We start from the raw sequence: 12283 nt of genomic DNA, 5'->3' as shown, positions 1-12283 counted from the left end.
AGATGCATTGGGAACTCATCATTTCCTTGGCACAGGTAAAACCTTGAGACGAGTAGACAGTAAGTTTCTCTGCATTTGGTTGCAAAGGGGCTGAGACCACCAGGTTAGATCTCTGTCACTACAGTAATTAATTCCACTGAGGTGACATTATGTTGGAAGACGCAAAGAGAAACTCCTAAATGCATGACTTGGCAACTATTGTGACATAAGGGTAAAAAAAAATTGCAAAAATTCTAAAATATTCAGCATATCTCCATGTGCAATACTGTGATTTCGGATGTGCACAAGTCAGTTTGTGTTGTTTAGTTCATATTTTTGTAGTATTTTACCATTTACAAAGCACTGTCTTCACAACTACCCATCAGGTAAGGAATATAATCCTTCTCCCCTCCCCTGTTTTCCCCCCATATTAAAAAAAAAAAACAGTCTAAGAGGCATTAGGTGACATGCCCATGGTTAAGGAGCTAAGAAATATCATGAGCAGGATTCAAAGCCAGCTCTGCTGGCTAAACTCAGACTTTCTTCTTTCCCCCTATTCCACATAAGGCATACACACAACCAACCTGTGTAACTTTTTTCTGGACAAATGCAATTACACATTGTATTTGATAATCCATTCCTTAGACTCCTGGGGCCTGGGGAATAGCTCTCACTTAACATCAGTTTCTATACAGAAACAATCCAATAAACCTTTGAGTAAAATATCTTATGTCTGAAAAGCAACATAGGCAAGATATTTCAGAGGCAAAAGTTAAACAATAACATACTCAACTGGGCAAAATTCAACCCTGAAGGAAAATGTCTCTCACAGATGGTAATAGGTCATTTTTTTCCCTTATGGCAAACACACTAGTATCTATTATTTTCTTTATCTGGTCTAGTAAACTATTGTGGCTTTTATCATTCAGGTATACTTAAACCTCTAAAAACTATGTTGCTTGTGAAAAAATGGCATATAGCATATTCCCAAAGTCTTCAATTAGTTTTAAGCTACAAAAACTTAAACTATTTGGATTAAGGCTTTTGGGATACCCTGTACTACTATTATTTTGACACCTTCCATATTTTTTTTTTTTGCTTTTTGGAGGGGGGAAGGCAGGCAATTGGGGTTAAGCAACTTGCCCAAGGTCACATGGCTATTAAGTGTTAAGTGTCCAGGGCAGGTGCTCTGTTCATTGCACCACCTTGCCACCCCTCCTTCCATATTTTAAACATGGAATGTAAACTAAAAAATTAATCAAGAAAATGCATTCCAATGACAAGTCTTTGTAGAGGCTTCCTTATCAGAAGTAGATATGACACAGAATTCAATGGATGCATTTCAGGGCATCAAAAAGTGGTGATTACTATATAAAAAGATTGTTTAAAGTTCATTAAACTAGTGCCACATGTGTTAGAAAGCAAAAAAAAAAAGACTTGGGGTTTTGAGACTGAAGGAGACAAGGAGAAAGAGCTGACCTCTGCTTAAAGAGGAAAAGGGGGTGGTTGGAGAGAAAAGGAGGACCCAGAGGAGTCTGGGAAGGAAGGGATCTGCTAAGAGAACAAGGGAGTGGGCATTTATTAAGGGCCTACTATGTGCCAGCCACTGAGCTAAATGCTTTATAAACATCTCATCTGATCCTCAGTTAGGTCTTGCCAAGAAGAGATAGAGACAGAGAGACAAACAGAAACAGACAGAGAGAGCTCCTCCGCCCCAAACCAAACCTCTCCTGACCTGCTGGTTAATTCCAGAAATTCTCTTAACCCTGAGCAAATCCTTCTATAATCTAATATTAAAACACAAACAACTGGTTAAAGTAACACTGACACCAACATGTAATCAGAAAGTAAGAGTGGGGGGGAAATGGATTTACCACCTGAGGACCCAAGATAAAATCCTGGTTCTGCCTCAAACTAACTACTGTTCTTACCTGTCAAAGGAGGGGAAGCAATTAGATAACCTCTCATCTCCTCTAGTTCTAAATCTAAGATATAAATGAACAATACTGTGTCCTTTCAATTTTAATAGAGGTAAAAGGAGAGAAATAGATGAAGAGAGGTTGCTACAGGAGTGAAAAAATGTGTACAGAAAGAGTAAGCTAGAACTAGGAAGATAAATTCTTTAGATTCAAAAACTTTGCCAAGGATTTGGCCTATTTAATTTCAGCTCTGCACATACCTATAGAAACTATTTGGAGAGGTAGAATCATAGACATAGACTTTTAAGAGCTGGAGGGGGGAGAGGGGGGTTTGAGGGGATCTTAGAGGTCATTTAGTTAAGCCTCATTTTACAGATAAAGAAATAAACAGTCATTTTGGTTGCTTTTGGTTTGGCACATGAGCATTTCAACAGGAATGCTTAATTTATAAAGATTGTTCAAAGGGGCTGATTTTGTCCCGAAAGGCTTTATTAATTGCATTACCTAATCGAGGTGTTTCCGAGTATTTTACAAATATTCTTTCATATATCCTCTTGTATTTATTAACTTTTAAGATGGTGAGTGAGTCCCATCAAAATTTAAAAGCGGCAAAGATTTCCTTTTATCACTCAGGACATGCTCAAGTTTCATCTGCTTCATCCAAGTGAAATCATTCCTCTTTTTACTGCTATTTCAACTTCAGGAGCTATAAGAGTAATAATGATGCCTACCTGCAATAATTTAGAACCCATTACGCCATCCCTTCTGCTTCCAAACTACAACTCATTTTACTTTCTTCCTATTGTCAAAAAAACCCCAAGCAAAATGTATGGGATAAGCACTATTACCATAATCATCACCACACTGCAATGGATACAGTTTTTGTTTAATGTTCCATTGTTCTCTAGTTAAAGAGTAAGGCAAAGGGATTGTGCCCAATCTGCCTTTCGATGCCATTCTTTGAGTTGGGGCTCTTTCATAGCATCTCTCCGCTCTATTTCAAATAAAACCAGCCTAATCTTTTTAATCTTTTGTGCATGAGCAAGCTTTCACCCCTACGTCCTATCATTTTTCACTGCCCTTCAGGAACCCCATGTTGTTAAGCTAGATCCTTTTTTGAGATCAGATTTCAACCATAATAGCATTATTAAATACCCTGCTCTTGCGTATTTAAGCTTCCTTACATTAAAATGTAAGGTCCTTGAGGACAGGGACTATTCCGTGCTAAGTGTAATAGACCCTTGATAGATCTTAATTGGTGATTATTAAATACCCATTAGCTATATATATTTTTTCTTTCTCTTCCATCCCTTTTGTAACATATATTTATGTAGTTTGTGACTACCAATTATGCATTACAAAGACATCTGGAGTGAGTTTACCATAACACCAACATCTATTAGATGTTATAATGCTAAATAAATGTTCTTCTCGTATGTAGGCACCATTTATGCTATTCTGCCCAATATCATGTGGTTCAGTTCTCCCAACATTCTTGCTAATGAAAAATGATTCCTAACTTGAAAAATCATGTCATCTAATTCATTGGGGGCACTTTACTGCATATCCCCTCTTCTCCATCTTTAAATAACATACTGAGACCAAATATTAGGATCTGACTATTAAACTTTTATGTATTTTTTTTGGATTGACTGACTTTATTCAACTTTTTCTCCTGTAATCAGGTTTTAATGAGTTTCTCTTACCACATGGACAAACTTAATTAATGAGCCTCATTAACAGCTCAGCCCTGTGTTAGCATATTAAATGTTCTTTAACATCTTAAATTTATCCATTGTACACACCCAAGTGTTCCCTTTCTGTAGTCCAGCAGTGCAAGTGGCAGATATTCTCCTGATATATATTGAAGTATTTCATTTTTTTCCCCTGGTGATTGATGTTTCTGATACTGAAATAAGGCCACCATAACTATAAATAAGGGTATTATCACCCATGGCATCATTTTGAAAGACAAGCATAACATCAGACACCACCCAGTTCTACAGGAGAAATGGAGCATTTCATCACGAGTCTTTCTCCTAGCTGAGGTGCATCCTATTACCCCATCAGCTATTTCCTATCACCAGCTCAAACATTTTCATCCATACTGTCTCTGACATCCAAGTGCAAAGATTTACAACCATTTACTCTCTCACTTTCATAGACTGCCTCTTCCCTGAATTCCTGCCCCTCCCTCCTTCTTTCATCTTTCCTACTTGGAAAAGACCAAATCCACTGAGTAAATAAGAAATGAGATGGTCTATAGCTGGGGTGGGAAACTTGTCACCTTGAGGTCACATGTGGCCCTCTAGGTCCTCAAGTGTGGCTCTTTGAATCCAAACTTCACAGAACAAATCCCCTTAATGATCTGTTCTGTAAAACTTGGACTCAGTCAAAAGGCAGCACCCAAGGACCTAGAAAGCCATATGTGGCCTTGAGGAGACGGGTTCCCCACCCCATTCTATAGTCAGCAGACCTGAATTTGAGTTTGACTGACAAGGCTTCCCTTACCCTGATCAAACATTTAACTTCTCTGGACCTCAGTTTTCTCTGCTTTGACAGCAGGCAACAGAGGTTACTTATTTTGGGAAACAGCAAATAGAAAAATGATGTCATTTTTATGTAAAATTGCTTGGGGATTTCACAGGAAATCCCCTATATAAATGCAAGATGATTCTTAGTTGAAACAGCAACAGTTCAAAAGGTGGAGATAGGAAAACAGAAGGAGACATTTTTGTAATCTCCTTGGACTAATTACTTCATCTGGTAATTGGGGCTTTTAAAAACCTTTCCCAGTACTTTCTTTTGGGATGCAAATAAAGTGGCTACCATTTACTCCATTTGGTTTTAAACTACAAGCTCGATTCCTTTTAATACTTGGCTAAGGAAAAAAACCAATATTCATTGTACTTATCATTTCTCTCTTTCTGGATCCACAGCATTCCTTAAGGGTTTAACACTGAAGCAGGTCCACAGAACTACCCTAAGAGTCTGGCTTGGTGTCTACTTAAACTCAAAAGCCCTAATCTGTATTACACACTAATCTGACTTAGAACAAGCTTCACTCCCCAAGTGGTCTTCTGGACTCCAGAATGTGCAGTGTTCCATCCTAGCTAGACTGGTAGTCCTAAAACTGGCCTATAAAAAAGAGTAATTCTCCAAAAAGGCAAATGGTCAATTCTAAGTCAACTTAATCAGGGCAAAGAGTAAGCAGGGCAGTGAAACAATAAAATAATTTCCCCTAATGGTGTCACAAATATACTTCTTAGCAGAATCTTGCTGGTTCAAGAGGAAGTTTTGTCTTTACTTTTATAGAGAACTTGTGCGCTGATTGTATTCAAGTGATAAAAGTTCATTTAGTTTTTTTGTCACAGTATCCTATAAGAAAGCTTGGTTTGGGAGAAGGTTGACATGATTTGCTAAGATTAGGTTTTGGCATAATAGGTGGATTTCCACTTTCCATGTTACCCCTGTAATCACTGTGGAATGTCTAGAGATGGCTACAAAAACATGAAACCCTGGATTCAAAGCCCACCTCTGATGCCTACTTCCCACAGGACCTTGGGCAAATCATAGCCTCCACATACTTCAAATTTCTCATCTTTAAAATGAAAGGGTTGGATTAGATGGTCCCTGAGGTTCCTTCTAGTTTTAAATCTGCAATCCTATGATTTTTTTAGCCCTATGGCTAAAAAAAAATGTTTTCCTGTTATTGTTTACAATCTAGTTGCTATGGTTTTCATGTTCTAAAATATTTTCCTTCAACAAATAAATTCAAACAAAACACACCCATCTGCTGATGAGAGTTTAGGTCTTAGAGGATACAATTAAAGGACCTTCCCAGGATCTCTTCAATTCTAATTACTCTATCATATTGTATGTATATGATCCTAGGTTTAAACGACTTGTCAAATTATTTCTAAACCAATAATATATAAACTACTAATTTTAATAAGTCTTTTTTCTTTCTTGTTTAAAGGAGCATTTGAGAATAAGCAAATTTACATTTTATCTTCAGCAGAGGGAAATAACATTTTAACACACCATTTTGGTGGGGTGGGGGTTGGAGGGATTTGGGCACTGATAATAAACAAAAATAATTTTAGTGGAACTATAACTAGGAGTAATGCTTGTTTCACCTTGAATCAATCAACCCATTAGACTATGTTCACAATAGCTTAATTACAAAGAAAGGAACCCCCCCCATAACAAAAATGTGATGAAAGAGGGACCAGAGAGAACAGCATGAATTCCAAAGGGGGTGTTGTTAAGATATGCAAGCACTAAAGTTTTAAAAGTAGGAGTGTGTGTGTGCTTATGCTTGTGTGCGCACTTGGGTGTGTTTTGTGTTGGGGGCAAGAAGGAAGACTAAACCATGTCTCCATTTGCATGAACTTTATTTTACAGAGGTCTATTACCTCTTTTGTCCCATTTCTGACCTGGCTCCTTCACCTCTCCCCGCTCCCACTTCCATGGCCAACTAGTATTAATGCCTTGGACATTAGGTTGGACATTTTCCTGCCTTTAAAATTCATTTAACTTCATTGTCTGGCCTCCTCCATGGCAGAGAGTTTGAAAGAATCAACCTAGAAGGAGCCTGCCACACAGAGAGAGACATCCTTGCCAGGGCAGTGAATGCTATCTTTATAGAGATTAAAACAAATAGTTCTTAAATCCCCAAGGTAAGCAAATCATCAATATTGGTGATTTATTGGAACTCTTTGTTTGTACAGGGGCCAGGGAAAGCCTCACGTGTCCTTATTTATTCCAACTACTTCCTGGATCTCAAGGCCCAAGGTATTTGCCATACTTCTATGTGCTTCTAGAAACCAATCAAAAACTTCTTTACCTCTCCCCATCCCCTCCTCTTCAGGGGTGGCCCTCTCTGCCTACACTTCCAAGAGAGGAAGAGGCTAGAACAGTCAATATTGAATTCATGGGAGCCCTGGGTTAGAGTGGCTGGATTAAATCTCTACCCAACCAGAACCAATCTATCCTGCTCAGCTTTTTTAACCTCCTCCAAACATTTGGTCAGCAGCTCTCCCTGCATTTCTCACTTATATCAGCAGATTTTTTTTTCTTTCCAGAATCCCCTTTGCCATGTACTGGTGTCCCTCTCCCCTCCAAATTTTACTCTCCTCTTTCCTGATCTATGTTTGGATTTAATTTAATTCCATCCTTCACACTTCCTCCATTATTCTTGGTTCATCTACACCACATAAATTATCACCTTTTTTTCAGTTCCCCCTGTGCCCCATTCACACCAAATCCAAATAAATACTTTGCATTCCCATCCATTTAGCCTGAATTAATTCTCTCTCTTTGCTCTCAGACACCTATCCTTCCTTCTAAAGATTTTTCCCCTGAGGAAGGTTTCACAGGCAAACTGTTTCTCCGGGATACAAAGTGATAACTTTCTCTTTTCTTCAGAGGATAAAGCCATCAGTATTGCTAAAGACCACTACAACTTCAATGGACCATTAATAGATACCAAAACACATTCTACTGATGAGGGGTGACTCATCATTCATTTTCATTGGCAGTCTAGCCTGGGTCACCATCTCCCACTCAGTTTTTACTGAAAAGTAGGACACAATTGTGGGGGCTCTGAGGGAAGGGAGGGATAAAACAACTTTAGCATTTTACCTGGATTAGCAAATCTAACTTAGCAAATTTAGCAAACTAATTTAGCAAACTCCCCTAATGCTAACTTACCATCCCATTGTGTGTGTACTCTGGGTTCCAAGAGGCATGCCACCTTTCAAGCATCAGTAATCCCTGACCAGTCCTTGATTTTACACTGAAATGAGTTGCCAATGTGGGAAATAGTTCTCTAGTTCTGCCTCCCACTGTGGGATGTGGCTCTGCATCCAAAGTTTCAAGGTGAGTAAGTAAATCCTGAACCTCTAGAGTATGTGTTTGTTTCTTTAAGACCTGTGACAGGTAAGGAAAGGATCTTTGCTTTCCAAAGTTTTCTTGCTGATATGACCACTCCAGGACTGTCACTCATAGCAATTGGATTTTACTGGATCTAGGTCCATAATCACAAATTCTGCACATATGTGGGAACCACCTATGCCCTTTTTCCAACTTACTCCTCCAACTTTTCCTCCTGTCTCCTTCAAGTCACTGAAGAGGAAGCAAGATGAGATAGCTTAGGATGTCAAGTTGGCTAACAATTCAGCGTCTCCTCAATATTTTAATCATTGACTCTAAAGACTAAAAAAAATTGAGAATAAAGTTGTTATAAGAAAAAGAAATAACTAAGAACAACAAGAGATAGAGAATCAACAGAGATAGTTTTGGTCTAGACAGAAGAAAGTTCAGACCCTGAAATCTAGTAACTAAATCAACCATTCAACGGCAAGCATGAAGGTCACTCTTCTGATGAGCCTACAGCATTATAAAAGTATGCCTCCCAAGAAGACTTACACCAACCGTGAGCCATATGGGAAATTAAGGCTGTGATTTAGAGGGGCATATGTCCCAGTCCTTTGCTGGCAAAGGAACAATATCAGATGCGGCTCATCCCAGTGTCCCTGTGATAAAGATTTAGAGGTCAAACATTATAGCTGTATCTTGCTATGTATTATGCCCTACATTATAAAATATGTCATATTCTCTCCTGCCTAAAAGCTTTGAAAGAGACCAATTTCAAATAAAAGGCCAATGCCATTTGGTTGGGACAAGTTCTGTAAGTCCCAGAACTGCTTCTCTGAGATTAGTCCCATGAGTTGCACCAAAGAGTGCTCCCAATACTAACTGACCAATCACCTTTGAGTTGTCCACCCAATTTTTTCCATATACTTCATCCTCTTACTTTATTTTCCTTTTTTTTTGCTTTTTGGAAGGCAATTGGGGTTAAGTGACTTGCCCAGGGTCACATGGCTAGTTTTTGTATTAAGTGTCTGAGGCCGGATTTGAACTCAGGTCCTTTGGACTCCAGGGCCGGTGCTCTATTCACTGTGCCACCTAGCCGCCCCTCTTCACTTCATCCTCTTCCTAACCCATATATGATTTTGTTTCTTTTCTGACTATCTTGGTCACAAAGACTATCACTTGATAGTCTTGATTAAGGTGATGCCTAGGACATTCATCACTATGCCACTGGTGACCATCACTATGCCACTGGTGACCACCACTGGTGGCTCTTACAAGATCCCTGAAAATACACTCACTAGAGGATTTCAACATCTTCTTTACAGGAATAAATGCACTCTGGTTTTGGGTAAACCATACTATATTAGTTTAACTATGATATTATTTAGCTTAAAAGATCAATCTGGGGGGCAGCTAGGTGGCACAGTGAGTAAAACTCCGGCCCCGGAGTCAGGAGGACCCGAGTTCGGTTACACACACACACACACACACACACACACACACACACACACACTACCTGTGTAACCTTGGGCAAGTTACTTAACCCCAGTTTTCCTCCAAAAGGCAAAAAAAAAAGATCAATCTGGCTTCTAGTCTACCTATACCAAGGAGGTCCTACTGAAATATACTGACCCCTCCATGCCACACACATTGCAATACAGGCACATGTTAGCAATTTTGTAATAACAAGCTCATTATAAAGCTATCTTACCATCTCCCAGTAAAGCAAAAGCAAGAGAACAATGCAAAAGAGGAAATGCCAATTAATTACAGAATGATCACATCTAATGAAACTCCCCTGCTGTTGGTGAGTGATAAAAATCAGAATTGCTGGAGGAACTGGGGCTAGTAAAACCCTAGGTCTCTCTTTTAATAGTGAATTCATGGAAGGATGCCTCCAACCAAAAAATAAATAAAAATAAACCAAACCAAATACAATGGCTGAAATTCTATAATCACATACATATCAAGTTAAATTAATAACAAAGTCTAAATACATAAAGAGACCATAGAATAACAGCAGCTAGATGACTACAGTGGATTACATAGCTAGATTACTGCTGCTTCCTTCTTTGAAAAGGACAGATTGCCTAAATCTAATCATAAAGAATCAACCCCACCAAATTTATGAAGGTATTTCATAGCCACAGTGTCCAGTGACCCCCTAAATAACCTCAGAGACCTTCTAGTGGTCCAACCTATACCTACAATCTTGATAAAAAGTCACTCAAAGATCTCTAGAGAAATGGAATTCAGTACCTTTGGTGGCAGCACAATTATACTTTGGGATAGACCTTATTGTAGGAAATGGTTCCTAATATCAAGCCTAATGCCACCTCTAGAACATGGGGCATCTTGACATCTGGCACCAAAAAGCCAACCATTCCATTCTCTCACCTCCCACCTCCCACTGCCATTGTCCTCAGAAATAGCCTATGGAGTAACAAGCCTCAGAATAAGAGTAGGTCCATTACACTATGGGGCTAAAGGAGGAAAAAAGGAGAGAAATCACATGTGTCCTACTTGTACCACTACCTGTGTGAGTCCTCTGGTGGGCCTTTAAGTGGGAGCTTTTTGTATAAACCTTCCGGCACCCGTTAAACTGACAACGGTGAACCCTCTTCTTGTTTTCAGGGGATGCGTCAGCCCCTATCCCTCCTTGTTCACTGTCACTCTGTCCACTCTTTATGGCCCCAGCTGATGCCACTGCGGCCGCGGCTGCCACCCCTCCCACCTTTACTGAGCTAAGTGAGGCCTTCTTGGCCACCAGTTTCAATGTCACTGTGCCATCTACAGCTGAGAGAGTCTGTGAGGTTTTGACCAAATGGCGGCTGAGCTCAGGGGAGGAAGGAGGCGTTAATGAGGTCACTGCATTGAGCTGGGCCTGGTTGACTGCTGCGTAGCTATCTAAGGAGGAACTTGGAGGCTGCAGGCTGAGGCAGGTCTCAGATAGCAACTTGTCCCGGGAGAGCAGAATGTCCACTGCAGAGCTTTTCTCACACGTGGAAGCTTCCATGGGGAGCAGGAGGGGATCCAGGCGCCGGAAGCTTTCCTCAATGCTTGGGTGAGGAGCGGCATGAAGGAAACAGTCCAAGTCCTCTCCAAAAGTCTCTGAGATCCTCCTGGGCTCTGTCTGCAAGTAGCGTTCCAATTCGAGGCATGTCTACAAAAGGGGAGGAGGAGGGAAAGAAACAGCTATCAGAAGCAAAGAACACCACAAGCCTACATGCTAGCAGAAGGCAAAGGAAGAAATTACAAGAAAATATACCATAGCTGGAACCAGAGCAGTCTCTTTATTTATTAATAAGGCCTAACATCCTCAGTCTCCTTGAAGGCTCTCGTGCTAATTTCCAGAGGCTTATACCAGGTCAGATGCCATTATCCCAACTACCTGGATGGGGAAATGAAGGCTCAGAAGGGCTAGCTAACTCTCTCAAGATCAGTCAGCACGATAGTGTTGGAGGTGAACCGACAAGAGATAATCTCCCTTCTAATCCAGTTCAGAGCCATCCACCATCATTAAAAATCACCAAATCAACATTTGGTAGAGCTAAAAGAAAGATCGGAGATCAGTTAATCTAAGGGCCTCATTTTATAGCTAATAATTTTACATTTCTATGGTGCCCCATAGAATGTATGGAGATAAAACAGATAAGCCCATTTTGCAGATGAAATAATGTGCACAAGTTCAAAGGACTTGTTGGAGGTCATTCCCGTGTGAACAAAAAGTAGGGAAATCAAATTAAAAACCCACCATAGTAAGAGAAAGCCTTGCTATTGTCCAACATTCTCCTTCAAAGTAGCTATTAAGCAGGCAACAAAAATAAAAATCATGTTTCTCTGTTTTCTCTCAACCAATGTCATATTTCTACCAATATTCTCCAACTGAAACTCCAAATCATTTTTAAAGAGTAGCTTTTGCAGATACTATGACAGATATAGCATTGATACTTCTAGAGGCATTGTTTCCAAATACAATTGCAACATGCTTTGCAGCAGCATTGTATGTGAGTGTGAATCCTGTCCTTGAGGCCACATCTGGCCCTCTACATCCTCAAGTGTGGCCAGTCCAAGCAGATTGAGTCAAAGGGCCACAGTTGAGGACCTAGAGGACCACATGTAGTCTCAAGGTCACAGGTTCCCCACCCCTGGCTTGGAGCCTCTAACCACATTATGAAATAACTTCATACACAGTTAAGAGATCTGGTAAAGACTGGTCTCAACAAAACCCAAAGCTCCATCTCTCATAAGATTTAATAGTATAAGAAAAGAAAAATCCAAAATGCTTCATAATATCTGCAAATCTTGAATCATTAAGCCCAAATCTTTAGAATAGCTCAAAATGGACTTTTAAGGAATGGCCAAATTTGTGTCCTAAAACCCCTCCTTGGTTGTTATTTTTAAAGGGTGAGGGGAAATCAACAAGAGACTTTCTGCATGCTTCTACAACATTGAGAGGCATTAGTATAGTCAACAGAAAGAAATCTAAGCCTTCCTAGTCAGGA

The 12283-nt window shown here is 39.9% G+C and overlaps 1 protein-coding gene across 2 annotated transcripts in view; it reads right to left on the bottom strand.

The window, feature by feature from the left end:
- KLF7 (KLF transcription factor 7) overlaps positions 1 to 10961 on the bottom strand; it is a 57278-nt gene extending 46317 nt beyond the window's left edge. The window contains exon 1 of one of the 2 annotated variants that reach the window (XM_069075270.1): positions 10311 to 10961. In XM_069075270.1, coding sequence (XP_068931371.1) covers positions 10311 to 10794 — 484 coding nt within the window. In that variant the 5' untranslated portion in view covers positions 10795 to 10961. The remainder of the gene's footprint in view (positions 1 to 10310) is intronic. The other variant, XM_069075271.1, reaches the window with a different exon arrangement.
- Between the last annotated feature and the right edge of the window lie 1322 nt (positions 10962 to 12283).

This window comes from Petaurus breviceps, unplaced genomic scaffold (assembly GCF_028583685.1).
Source record: "Petaurus breviceps papuanus isolate PSGF00001 unplaced genomic scaffold, PetGlider_PUasm1.0 90903, whole genome shotgun sequence".
In the NCBI taxonomy this organism is placed as follows: Eukaryota; Metazoa; Chordata; class Mammalia; order Diprotodontia; family Petauridae; genus Petaurus; species Petaurus breviceps.
Note: the sequence above shows the minus strand (reverse complement) of the source record. Positions and strands in the feature narration are given on the sequence as shown.